The following is a 13,912-nucleotide window of genomic DNA, read 5'->3' on the forward strand; positions in this document are numbered from 1 at the left end:
TTTTTCTTTCATATTTTGGTAGATAAAACCTTTTAAAATAACATATTAAAATTTCAAATCGATATCTTAAATAGTTTTTGAATTATAGCAATTTTAAGAGCAGCCGCTCGTATAGCAGTGAATACGAGCATTTTATCTTTAAACGCGTTTTTCTCGAAACTGCATTTTCCGAATTTGCTGCAGTGATAACTCAAAAACTAATGATCCGATCACTATCAAATTTTTTTTACGTGTTCTATATATAGTCCTCCCTACAATGACCTATCGGTTTTTTGATCTGATCAAAAATCGAATTTTGGCAGGCCAAAAACGACCAAAATTTTGGGTAAAATTTGATTTTTTTTTTCAAAACGCCGCCATTTTGTCAATTTTTGATATTTTTTTTTATCGTAGGTCATTGTATGGACAATATCATCTAGTTTAACGAGAATTTTTCATATTTTGATTTCATCTACGGAGAAGGCCGGAATCACTGCAGCAGTTGGGGCACTTTTTTTTTTAGTGCCGTTGGAGATCGGCTCTAGCTTAAAAAATATTTAATTTTTTTCTTTAAAAATTTTACTGTATATTCTTCAAACATCTATAAATATATTCTGAAAATTTGAAAAGAATTGATCAAGTAGTTTTTTTTATAAAAATTCCCAAAAATCACCATTTTTTTAGGCCGTCACACTAGTTGTGCCCCTTAATATAACTATTTCCTAGGTTTATAGTGTACATTTTGAGACAATCCATGTTTTGTGAGTCTTAATCTAGTCAATTAACTAATGTTAAATTTAAAATCCAACGTTGTGTCTCGGTTCGCTGCCGAGGCTGATGCCATGCGGGTTTCCCGGGTGAGTCGAGAGAGCAGTTCATAGCAGGCCTTCTGTCTGATCTTCGCCGCAGCCATGACCTAAAATAAGGTTACAAAACAAGAATATATGTATTAGTTATCATTATCAAAATTGACTACTTCTAAGTCCAAACTTTTCTAATTTCAATCAGATTTTGAAGTGGCATACCTCTAAAAGTTTGTATATCAATTCTGAAAAAAATTGCATCATAATAAATTTGTTACTTCTTGGCCGTTTTTTTTTTCAATTTGAATGATGTCACCCCACTCTAAATTTTAAAAAAAATGGGTTTGGTAGACCAAAATTCACTACTTCTAGGACCATAACTTTTCTAAGTTTAATCAGAATTTTAAGTAACATGCCTCTTTAAGTAATTTTGTTTCATTGATTTTATATAAATAAAAAGTTCAATAAAGTTCATGAAAATCGTGCGACTATATCATGTAGCTGTCACAGGAACAATCGTCGAAAATATGAAAAAATAAATAGACAAATCTTCAATGTTGTTTAGCCTTTATGCATTTTTCCTGACATTTGTAGCTTCTTTTGTTGTTGTTATTTTCCACACTCCTTTCAGTAAAGTCTGACTTTACTTTCATTATCAGGTTTTTTGTGGCTCTTAAAGCCTATACCCTGAGCTCTTAATTTTTAATGCTTTTAGGAAACGCCCAACCAATTTCGATAATTATTTGTGTCCCTTACCGAGTTGCACAATAACTACAACTTATAGCAAATTATTTGTAAGGAACCGTATAATTTGTACACTAATTGAGACCCGAAAGCACTTGCGAATGGCATAAAAGCCAAGGATACGGTTTTCTGTTAAACAGTCTATTCAATATCCTTAAGGAATGCAGGACCTCTTGGATCAGGAACTCGAGCGGATCGACAAGTTGCCCAAATTGGGGCTTTTGTGGGTGGAGTACAGTGCCTATTGCCTGGGCGTTAATATTGCACCCCGAAAACGCAGCTCGGAGTATTGTAGATTGTAAGTAATAGCCTAAACTATCCAGATTATTATATAAATTTCTCCAATTTCTATCCAGAACTCGCATTGCGGTCTTGATTGTGAACTTGAGTATCATTTACAGCCTAGTGGCTTTTATAAAGGAAAACTACATGATCTCCTTTGAGGCCTATGTTGAGGTTTGTAAATATCATTTAATATTATACCTTTAAATCCATTTAAATTCGTTTTTTAGGCTGTTTTGCTCACCTTTCAACTGAGTGTTGGTGTGGTTAAAATGTTTCACTTTCAAAGCAAGGTTGAGTCCTGTTCGCAGTTGGTGTTTTCTACGGAGTCAGGCGAGGTTCTTAAATCTTTGGGACTCTTTGATTTGGGTAAGAATGTAAAAATGTTGCTAAAATCATAATTTTATAATAGTATGATTCCAGAAATGCCCAGAAAGAAAGAGCTTTTAAGGAGCTTAAGCTTAATATTGATTAATAATTGGATGATCATTGATAAACAGGTCATGTTCTTTTTCAAGATTGTCTGTATGCCTGTTTTGTACTATACAATGCGGCCCTATTTTCAATATATCTATGATTGCTACATTGTTAAGGACACTTGTGAAATGACCTTAAGTAAATAATAAGTAATATTTTAAATGTTCCGTTTAATATATTTTTATGATTTCAGCTTACCCAGCCATTGTTCCTTTTGTGCAGTTGGGAAAATATGAATTTCCCTCCTATGTGATTCGTTTCTTTTTATTGCAATCTGGTCCTATTTGGTGCTTTTTTGGTAAGTCAATAATATTTTTTTTTTTTACCAAAATTAATTTTCTTTTTTTTTGCTTAGCTGTATTTGGCTTTAACAGCCTTTTTGTGGTGCTCACTAGATATGAGTCTGGTTTAATAAAAGTTCTAAGGTTCTTGGTGCAAAACTCAACATCTGATTTTTTGGTTCCCCAGGATCAAAGAGTTAAATATCTTCAATGTTGCGTAAAACTCTTTGCGCGAATCTCAAGGTAAATGGATACATATTTTAAGCTTCTCATTTTAAATTGGTATCCTTTAGGCATCATTACCAAATTGAGAATCTCTTCAAATATATCATACTTGTTCAGTGCTCCGTTAGCAGTATATTGATCTGTATGCTGCTCTACAAAATCAGCACAGTTTTGGTAAGTTTATAAATTTGTTTAAATGTGTTTAATAACCTACTTATTTAATTGAAAATTATTTGTTTTAGGAAGTTGGCTGGGTATGGATGGGCATGATTATGGTCTATTTTGTGACCATAGCTTTGGAGATCAGTTTGTACAATTTGAGCGCACAAAAAGTGGAGACCCAGGTAAGTTTATCCACTTTAAAATAAGTATTTTACTTAAAGAAAATTTACTGATTTCAGAGTGAGCTACTATTTTATGATTGGTATAACTGCGATTGGTATAATGAGTCCAAGGAATTCAAGTTCATGATCAAACTGATGCTGCTTTTCTCGCGACGAACTTTAAATTTGAGCGTGGGTGGATTTTCTAATCTCTCCCATAAATTCCTAGTGCAGGTAAAATATTCTGAAGTACTAATAAATAAATTTTGGTTAAATATAACCCAACCCACTTTCAGGTATTTCGGCTAAGCGCAAATTTCTTTTTGCTACTGCGAAACATGAACAACAAATAAAACGAGCTTGGCTTATACAAAATTACAACGTTGGAAAAGTTATATTTTGAAGGGAAACTCTTTAAGCGACTTATACACAAAGATACATGGTAGTTGTATTGGCACATTAAACGTAGATGACAAATATGTTAATATATAAGTGTTTAGAATAGAGTTCAGGTGGAGCTGCGGCAGAGATAGTAAAATGCGATTGGATTATCGGATTGGAGTACAAGGTCTTGTGTTTTAGAGTGTGTGTTTTTTTCAGTGTTTCTTTAACATATAATACAGTCCGTGGCTGGCTTGAAACTGGTGAAGCACAGTTGGCAGTTAATTCTTGATTCGGGCATTCCCGTGTATCATTATAGTATATATTATGGCATACAGTATGCGAACGATGATGCGTTAAAGCTTAACGTTGCTCAGTTGATCTCCTTTTTGTGGAACCCTTTCTTTCGATTTGGTTCACTAAACAGAATTATTTCGGCTAAGGCACTAAAATTACATAATTTCATTCAACGGCTACGTTCTATATCGTAAATCTGATTTGTTCGTCTCGTTCTGATCCTCGTTCTCGTACTTAGTGTTAATTGAAGTAGTTGTTATTGGAAGTGGGGATCGCGGAGCTCTACGGCTCCAGCCGATTGCGACTGAAGCAGCTGTCCGGCAGAGCCCTCGAGATGAGTCCGATGTTCTCCACCTCCTCGGAGAGCTCCTTCAACTCGGCGTCGTACTTGTCGATCAGATTCTTCTGAATGGTGCGCTGCTCCCGATACTTTTCAATGCGACCCGTCAAATTGACGCGATTGATCTCACCCTCCACAATGGCCAAACGATTCTCTGGGAATACAATTAAAAATCGAATTAGTAAGGTTATTGTTTCAGTAAAGAGAACCATTTAAACCCACCCAATTTATCCAAATCGCCCGTGTTGATGTCCTTCAGGTTCTCCAGCTCATCCTTGATGGCCGTCAGCTCGGCATTGGCCTTCTCGATCTGCTTCTGGGCCTCCTGGGTATCGGCCTTGGCCTGGCCCACCTTCCGCTTGGCATCGTCCACCAGGTTGTCGTCTTTGGTCGAGCTCTCCTCCAGCTTGAAGATGTCCATCTCGGTGAGCTTCACCCGGTGGTTCAGTTGATCGGCCTCATCTCGCAGATTCCGGGCAGCCACCTTCGTCTCATTGGCCTTGCGGCGAATCAGCTCGGCATCCTGCAGAGAAATTTGTTTGGTTTTAAGAAATTAATAGTGACTTGTGCTAAAAATATTAGATAATTTGAAGAATAGCTTCTTCTTTTTAAGAATAGCTTCTTAACTCTTCTTTAACCCATAATTAGATTCTCACCTTCGAAGCCTGTTCGGCGTACTTCAACTGAGCCTCCTGGGCATTCTGCTTGGCTTCGTTGGCATTCTTATTGGCTCCATCCAGTGCCTCCTCCGCCTGGCTGATCAGACTCTCGGCATTGTGGATCTCCTTCTCGATGTTGGGCACTGTCTGCAATGCTTGGGCTGCACTCTCCGAAGAACGCTGAACATCCGACTGGAACCCGGCAAGCTTCTTGTAGGTATTGTTGGCCTCCTTGAGGGTGTTGTCACCCTGCTCCACCGCCTTCGTGGCCGTTTCATGAGCAGCCTTGGCCCGCTTCAGCAACTCGATGTCCTCCTGCTGCTGTTGGTCAGCTCTGTTTTTTAATAAGAAAATTTTAAAAATATTATTGATATTTTATAGAAAGAAACCAGTAGTAAACCCACCTCTTAAGCAGCGTTTCTGTGAGTTCATGTTCGGTTTCGAAATCAGCGAATAGCTCTCCATTGCTGTTGGACAACTCGATGATTGCCTTGAGGAGTCCATCTGCCCGTTCGTTGGCCTCCACTGCGTCCTTCTTCAGCTGGTTGATATCGATGTCCGGCTGAGTCTGGCGATTCACTTCGTTCAAGAGGGTCAAGGCGGTATCGTACACCTCATTGGCCTTCCGCAGAGCCTCCTTGGAGGTCTGGACCACGTTGCCCAGCAGCTGCTTCACATGGTTCAGCTCTAAGCCCACCTCTGAACGCAACTCGGTGGCGATCTTCTGCTGCAGATCGATAGCACTCTTGGCCAGCTGATGGGCCTTCTCCACCGCATCCTTGGCATCCTTGGCGTTCTTCAGATCGAACTGAGCCTCCGACTCCAGCTTGTCGGCCAGAGCTCGAGCCTCCCTCGAGATGTCCGAGATTTGCTCCGACTGCTGCCCGAACTCCTCGGACTTCTTCTTGGCGCGATCCAAAGCCTGAGCTCCCTCGTCGTTGAGGAGATCCAGGGCCTGCTGCAGTTCCTTCTTGGCGTTCTCGGTGATCTGGTCCAGGATGGTGTAGTTCTGGCGCGCCTTCTCGATCTCGGCATTCGCATCCGCCTGGTACTTGTCCGCACTCTGCAGGTGCTCCCTCACGGTGTCCAAGTGCTTGTGCAGATCATCGATCACCTCCGCATAGGTCTGACCTCCCTCACCGGAATTATCGCGGGCATCCTGTGCGAGAACAGCCACCTTCTCCTGAACCGCCTTCAACTTGGCCTCGAATTCTTCGTCGTTGGTCACCGGGGTGCGGGCAATCTCGTCCAGAGTCTGGCTGAGATTGGACAGCTTTTCGCGATGCAAGTCGGCGGCATCCTGGACGAGATTATAGCAATCCGGGCAATCGATGCAGCCGCGATGGCGATCGTACTTGTTCTCCTTGCAGCGATCGCAGCGACGTCCTTCCACGTTGTCGTTGCAGGGACACTGGCCATTCTGGTCGCACTGGAATCCCTTCGATCCGCTCTCATCACACTCGCAGGGCTTGCAGCCATCGCTGGAGAAGCCGTAGAAGTAGTTGGCGCACTGGTCGCACCGCTGGCCCACAACTCCCGGTCGGCAGTGGCACTGGCCGGTGTACCGCTCGCAGGTGGAGTTGTAGCTCCCAACAGGATCGCACAGGCAGTTCTCGCAACCATTGCCCGATCGGATGTTGAAGTAACCCGGCTGGCACTCCCCGCAATCCCTGCCAATCACATTCGGTTTGCACTGGCACTGGCCGGTCACCTGGTCGCACCGCGTGATGCTCTGCTCGTCCTGCTCCGTTCCAGCTTCGTAGCAGCTGCACCGCTCGCAACTTCCGTGGGGCAGAGCCAGGGGATCGCCAAAGTGTCCCGGCAAACACTGATCGCAGTGCTCTCCCGCCGTATTGTGGATGCACTTCAAGCACTCTCCGGTTGTCCTGTTGCAGTTGCCCACCGCATTGGGATCCACGTTGCCATTGCAGTCGCAACTCTTGCAGGTCTGCACGGGACCCAAAAGCCCAGTGGGATCGCCAAAGAAGCCATCGCTACATTGCTCGCAACGAGAACCGAAGTAACCCTTTGGACACTCCGTACAAATCACTGTATCCTCGTTGATCTGCAGACAAGCTCCATCATTGGGACAAGGACACCTCTTGCAGTCACTGGGAGTTCCGCCCAGAGCATTTCCGTAGAATCCCTTGGCACACTGATCGCAGTTATCTCCTTGGGTATTGTGTTGGCAGATGCACCTTCCCGTTTCCGAATCGCAGATATCCGCATGACCATGACAATCGCAGGGAATGCAGGGCATGAAGGGACCTCCTCGGGCGGGACTATGCCGGTATCCCGGGGCACAGGACTCGCAGAACTGACCGAGGTAACCCTCCGGGCAGGTGCACTGCTCAATCCAGGTGGCCGGATGCCCGGCGGCTCCACGATGCGCCGTCTGCAGCTCCACATCATCCAGAATGGCCTCTCCCTGAACGGAGTACGTAGCTCTGATCTTGATGGCCGTCAGATTGGAGAGGATCGAGAGGAAGCCACGAGGCGACTGGCTGGGCTGCCACTGGTAGTCGTGGTGTTCGTGGAGACGGAAGGTGTACTCCTTGACTCCCTGATCGGGAATCCCGTTGCCCTGGGCGAAAATGGGCAGCGAGATGCGACTGCCCGCTCCCTCGAGGATCACATCACTCACTCCGGTGTTGGCCACCTGGCCAACTAACTGCAGCTTGAACTTGAGATCCCTGTTGTAGGAGGCTCTCTGATCACCGAGGAATCGATCGGGTGCCTGGAAGTACACGTGCTCGTTGCCCTGGGCCGTGGTTCCGATGCTCCTGCTGTACTGGTTGTACTTGATGTCCACCTCGCGCTGGTTCAGATCCGCCGCCGTCCAGCGCTCCTTGAACTTGTTGAAGTTCGAGGTCACCGAGACGATCGAGTATCCTGGGGCAGTCTGGCACTCGGAGGTGTGGCCGTAGCAGAAGCACGGCGTGCAGCCGAAGCGGTTGTCCTTGTCCAGGTTGAAGAAGCCCGGTTTGCATCTAAAATGGGGAGGTAGAAGGGAAGAATAAGATTCAGTGATATTTTTTATAAGAAAAACTTACAAAGTCCATTTTGACTATTTTACTAAATATAATGGACTCGTAAAATATGTTAATAAGTATTTATTATAAAAGGAGGCTTTTTAAAAAGAAATGGCCTTAAGCGACAAATTAAAATATAAATCACAAAATTATTATGTTCAGTGAAAATAAATTAGAAATAATAAAACTTGATTTTGTAAGTGGATTTTTTTGATAGAATATCCATTATTGTATTGACTATACTCGTATAAAAATATAAAATATAACTAGTTTGCGATTTCAGTTATATCACTCAATGATGACTGGCTCTTGAAAAACCATAAACCCCTTGTTTAAAACTACTACTAAACTACTTGCCTGAAAGATATAGCAAATATTTCTGTAGATTTACTCACTCATTGCACCGTCGACCCTCGACATTCTCCTTGCAGAAGCATATTCCCGTCTCGGCATCGCAGGCGGGGGTGTTGGCGTGGGATCCCCGACCGTCGCAGCCACACTGCTGGCATCCGTGGGGTCCGAACTGGTAGTAGTTGTTGTCGCAGCGGTCGCACTTGTCCCCCGTAACTCCCGGCTTGCACTGGCACTTGCCGTGGCTGTTGCACTGCAGCGATCGGGAGCCCACGGGATCGCAGGCGCAGTTCACGCAGTAGCCATCGTCTCGCATGTAGAAGTTCTCCTTGCAGCGTTCGCAATTGGGACCATCGCGGTTCTCCCGACAATCCATGCAGTGACCTCCGTGACCCGTCAAGTTGAATAAATGCGCATCGAAGAAGCACTTGTCCGCCAGTCCATTGCAATTGCAGGCTAGGAAAATATAATAGATTTAATCGGATTCCCTATTGTATTTATTAAGGTATTCTTTACAATTAATGAGATACCAATTCGGCACTCCTGGCCCTATTAGATTGGTTTTCAGACTGTAATCATTTGTCCAGCCGTTGGCAAAAGCCAGTTGCAATAAGAAAACCGCAATGTAGGAAGACACAATCATGACTGATGGGTAAAATACTCTTAACTAACGCTGCCTCTAACGGCAAAGTGGTCTGTCCTTTTATAGGAGGTCCAGACTGGACTCTGTGTCCAGCTGATTGAAAACCTGATTGAATCTCATCTTTTCAGGCAAAAAAAATCAGGGGTTTAAAACAAGTTTGCATGATGTTTACAAAAATTTTAAGTAAATTTAAAAATTACAAAATAAGTTATAGAGTCAAAAAAAAATTACATTAAAAATTATATGTGTAAACCGTCTTGAAAATACATAAAGTAAATATTTGGCTATCTACCCAATTTTTAAATGCATAGATAGATTACTTATACTTTTATGCCCTCTTAAATGTGCAACCATTAATGTGTAATCCCAATGCATTGCTTTTTGGCAGACTTCTAATAACATAATAGGCTAATAAAAACAATTGCCAAAAATCTTGAATTACCATAATTTCTTAAGCATTAAATAGACGGAAAAGTATTTTCAAAATATGTCCATAACTGGTAATAAATTGCTTAATAGTATATTATATATTTTGCGTAACTTTATGGAGCACCAACCTTTGCATTCGTTGACCTCCGTTGAGGTGGACCTCTTCCACTTGAGGTCGTTGTAGAGCGGCAGACAGCGGTCGCAGTCGGGTCCGTCGGTGTTGTGGCGACACTCGCAGACCAGCGTCCGCTCGCCGTGCATTCCCGTGCTTGCCACACACTTGCTGGCGTGTCCGTTGCACTTGCAACGCGCTCCCACGGCGATGTCACTGATTGCATAGAAGTACGACTTCAGCACCTGCGGATCGCCGAAGAGCTCATCACCGAAGGTGTTCAGGCGGTCCAGGGTGATGCGGATGTCGGTAGCAGTGACCCACTCCTGCAGCTCGGCACTGCGCTCGAAGTTGATGCCACTGGGACGGCCCTCTAGCGTGGAGAAGGCGATCTCGCCGTCCCTCAACGGCGAGATGTCACTGTACTCGCTGGTGCACAGTGCATGCGCCTCGCCCTCCCCCTTTCGAATGGCTCGCGAATCGGGCAGGGAGTAGATGTCCCTGCAGGTGGCACTGTAGAACTGGTACGGAATCCACGGTCCGTTCTCCGAGGTCCTCTTGTAAATCGTAAAGGACTCGGGACGCGGCGACCGGAACAGAATGCGCACATACGTGATGTCGTACGATTTTCCTGTGGTGCACAAAAATATTATATTACTTTTATATTATATGTATACACGGAAGATCAAAACCAAAACTCTTACGTTATATGTACCATAAAAAAAGGTAACATTTAAACTGGTAATAATATTATCTGTCAGTCTTAGTTTTTGTAAATATTAATTTGATCATACAAAAAAAAAACAAGGACAATTTCCAATCAATTTTTTTCTGTGAAGAGTTTCTTTTAGCTTTCAAATTTACTTACCTAGATGCAAAGTAAGATTCACGTAGTTCGGATGCTGAATGCCCTCGAACATGGTCTCCGACTGCCACCAAGTGGGATTCTGAGGATCGTGCAGATCCGTCAGGAAGGAAGGAGTGTGATCACCATTTCTTTAAAAGAATTTGTTAGATTATCAACTTCAAGGGTAGTTTTTAAGTTATCTTGCTTACCTGCAAAACTCGCAGTTTTTGTGATTTTGATTCATCGTTTGTATGCAGTAGTGATTGTCATTCAGCTCACCACAGGTATTTGTTGACTCGATTTTTAGTTGATAGGCAGCATTAATGAACTCGGGCAGACATTTCTTTAAAACAATACGAAAATTTAAAAATGTTGTATGTATATGAATAATTTAAACAAACTCCATATGTAAACAATAACTGATTGAAATTGTTCTTAGCGCTTTTTTACAATTTTGAACATATTTTTAATGTATAAGTTGAATTTTTCCTGTTGTCAGAAATATTTATTTATTTTTCGAGGCACTAATATTAACCCGACTGAAACTGTTTAATATTTATTAAAAGTTATTAAAAGTAAAAAAACTTTAAAATAATTTCGTTAGCAATTCTTTTTCTTTTTAGAGGCAATTATTTTAGGAACTGTTAAACCACAACGTGTCAACATCAAGTAGTTAATTATTCAAGTATTTTTATTTTGACAACCCATTGGCTTCACTCATAAAGAACGCAAGTTAATTTTTCCCCAGAACTTCCTCTAATTCCGTCGCTTTATTGCTCAATTAGTTCGCATCTCTCAGTCGAATTGACCCAACCCGAAAGTCGAATGCCCAACCGCTAATTCTCAATTCTCTTCAATTGGTTTGTGGACAAACAAAGTGGGTAAACAATACGAGTGGTTTGGAATTCCCATTACCTGCGGTCGGCCATACGGATCGTAGCACTCCAGAGCGGGCATGAAGGTGGTTCCGCGCAGCTCGTGTCCTCCGGCGGAGTTGATGGGTGTCCTCTGGGCGCCCAGGATGGCGGTGGAACAGCTGGCGATCAGGACTCCGAGGAGCAGCAGTCGCGCCGTGGAGGAGCCACTGTGGCTCCACCAGCTGCGCTTCATGGTGGGTTTGGTTTTGTTTTTGTGTTTTTGGATAGCTCGGTGGCTACAGGTGGGTGTCCTTTTTTGGCGTGGACAATTTCTAAGACTATATCGTTTTCTGGGTGGGTTTCCTGCGAGGTTGTCCTTCGTGGTGTCTCCTCAATTCATTACGAAATCGTTCCTATTGGTGGTGCCTGAGCGACTTCATATGCTATGGGAAAATGCACGAGATTATGAATCAGTTTAGACAGCAAATCCACAAACACATGTGTGCCACATATTGTGCGGAGGAGCGGAGTTCGGAGGGCGGAGGACTCATATGTTCCGGGGCCGATTTTTAATTAGTTCGCCGAGCAAATCGCTCGAAAAATAAACTTTAGTGGCCGGACCGGCAATGAGTTCATTTGCTTTTCGGGTAAACAAAACGAAAACTCGAAAGGCAAAACTGCAAATGAAAATTTCAAACAACGAGCGGGCGTGTATGTGAGCAGAGACACAAAAATAAACTCTTGAACACGAGTTCCAGCGGCACTACATTGAGTACTGGCCACCATGTGTACGAGTATTTGCTATTCTGCTATTCTGGAACCTGAAGTAATTCTATGCGATGATTTCATCTACTCCCCAGCTCATTCTCATTTTAAAATTTGAGCTGCAACCGCCGCAATTACAGCGACAGTCTCTTAATAATGAGGATTTCTAGGTCTTAGTCTTAGAATACAGTGCACTATCTGCAAGGCTAGATTAATTGAAGCTCTGCAGATCTTAGATGTATTTTTTTCTGAATTCATTCAAGTAGAGACTCTAATTAGCAAATATTTGCTGCCAGATGATATCACATCCCCTGAAAGAGAATGCAGTATCATGGAAAACAAAGTGTTTCTTTTTGAATACAGGAAAATACCAGTTCGCGTGGGCGAGATGCGGAATGATCTCCAATATCCAGCTGAAAGGGCTACAAATTACATACTCCACTGGAATTTCATTCAGTGAAACACACAGTACATATATTAGGTGTATCTCATTCCGAAGTTGAATTCCCAGAAGCGGCGCTCGTTCTATTCCAAAAGCATTATCTGTTAAAGATCACTGTTCGGATCAGGGTTTCATTATATTTTTTTTAGGCACACAACCGAGATTCGTTTTTGAATTGTTTGTACATAATTTCTAATTATAAGTTTGCTTTTATCAATGGCACCCATTTATTTCCTTTTCATTTCTTTTTTGGCTTATCAGCTGCTGCTGAGTTCTTTACGGATCGAAATCTGTTGTCAGGCCGACCGACTCTCAAATCTGAACCCTTTGCACAGAGTTCAGGCGAGGCCAAAAGAAATGATACTGGCACACTATACACTCCACACACACACACACACACACACAGACACCAACAGTAGTAGTATGTACTATATAGTCGGAACGAACATCCGCTCCATTCAGATTCGAGAATCCCATATGCCATATAGACTGGGTCTTGAGTCGCGGCTTGAGATACGCGCCTATGAACACACGAGTTCCTTTAGAGATAAGAATTTGGGGCTACGAACTAGCTGATATCGCACTCTATATATAATATAAAGACTACAGCGCCGAGTTTATGTTTTTTCAGATTTATTTCTTGAGGTAAAACTGCGTTTTTGTTTGCACCTTTTGGTTTGTATCTTTATTGCTCGGTTTGTTTTTATCCACTGGTTCAGTCGCTCACGCACACATTCACCGACTCTCAGCAGGTAGAGGGAAATCGGTGGAAAGCACTCAAAAATCACTCAGATACTTTTACGAACTCCGTTTCGTAGCTAACGTATCTCACGGATGCACAGAGGGCGCAGCAACTGCGTTATTTTCGTTTATTTATCGGCTATATTTATATGGTAGATACATTTTCCGCTGCGACGGTCCCGCAACACATGGCACTTTTCGGCGATTTCCAAAAATCATATATAGTATGCTATGCAATATTTCCCTACGATTATTCATAGGACTCGGGGAACTTGGCTTTCGAATTTCCACACTTGTGTGCACACCACTTTTCTGCCCTGTTGCATTTCTGCTGACTGGCGTTTCGAACTGCTGGGATTGTGTTGCCTCTGGTCTTCTTTTTTATTATTTCTTGTAATTGTATCGGCCACTGGAAGGTAAAGAACCTCACGGGTAAACACTCCGTCACATGCGAGATACTTTTTATCTAACCGTTGGGGCTTTTCTTTGCCTTCTGCTGCGACAGACGGCGAAAAACAGAAAAAACAAAACGAGGGACCCGAGAAAACTTGAGACTCCGCTGGGCAGACAACTAGATTCGATGGCAGCACTTGGCACTTGGCACTTGGCACTTACTTCGCCGCTCAGAAGACACAGGCAACCGCTAACGAGGACGTCCAATGCTCAACTGACTCTCGAGGAATTGGGCTCGCATTCCGATCGCTCGATCTCCGCTCGTTGAGTGAAACTCTGCGCTCAGTATCTGTATCTGCTGGGTATGTACTCGTTTATTGTATCTGAAGCTCGGAGAGCGCAAACGGATCTGGTTGGAGTAAGTAATTGTGCCCGGGAGTTGGAATAAAAACAAAGTTCGGCAGTCTGGCTGATCTTCCTCATTGAAGTACGGCGCTTTAATTGCCTCT

At 43.1% G+C, this 13,912-nt stretch overlaps 2 protein-coding genes across 5 annotated transcripts; one reads left to right on the forward strand and one right to left on the reverse strand.

The window, feature by feature from the left end:
• The first annotated feature begins 742 nt into the window (after positions 1–742).
• On the forward strand, positions 743–3,487 carry LOC108087531 (odorant receptor 67b). 4 transcript variants are annotated; one of them, XM_017184935.2, is made up of 11 exons: positions 743–836; positions 1,694–1,824; positions 1,883–1,982; positions 2,039–2,177; positions 2,232–2,423; positions 2,479–2,583; positions 2,641–2,809; positions 2,860–2,965; positions 3,034–3,135; positions 3,193–3,348; positions 3,411–3,487. In XM_017184935.2, exons 1-11 carry the CDS (start codon positions 768–770, stop codon positions 3,465–3,467), a joined length of 1,326 nt encoding a protein of 441 aa, XP_017040424.1. In that variant the 5' UTR covers positions 743–767; the 3' UTR covers positions 3,468–3,487. The 4 variants fall into 4 exon arrangements, with proteins under 4 accessions (XP_017040424.1, XP_043063369.1, XP_043063370.1 ...); XM_043207434.1 differs by having other exon boundaries at positions 2,479–2,809; XM_017184936.2 differs by lacking the exon at positions 743–836 and having other exon boundaries at positions 1,688–1,824.
• On the reverse strand, positions 3,480–13,729 carry LOC108087530 (laminin subunit gamma-1). The gene is made up of 10 exons (XM_017184933.2): positions 13,626–13,729; positions 11,121–11,505; positions 10,415–10,548; positions 10,227–10,354; positions 9,375–9,989; positions 8,219–8,630; positions 5,196–7,781; positions 4,789–5,125; positions 4,355–4,655; positions 3,480–4,286 (listed from the first exon to the last, which is right to left on the reverse strand). Exons 2-10 carry the CDS (start codon positions 11,313–11,315, stop codon positions 4,075–4,077), a joined length of 4,920 nt encoding a protein of 1,639 aa, XP_017040422.1. The 5' UTR covers positions 11,316–11,505; positions 13,626–13,729; the 3' UTR covers positions 3,480–4,074.
• Positions 13,730–13,912: the final 183 nt, after the last annotated feature.

Source organism: Drosophila ficusphila, unplaced genomic scaffold, assembly GCF_018152265.1.
Source record: "Drosophila ficusphila isolate 14025-0441.05 unplaced genomic scaffold, ASM1815226v1 contig_106, whole genome shotgun sequence".
In the NCBI taxonomy this organism is placed as follows: domain Eukaryota; kingdom Metazoa; phylum Arthropoda; class Insecta; order Diptera; family Drosophilidae; genus Drosophila; species Drosophila ficusphila.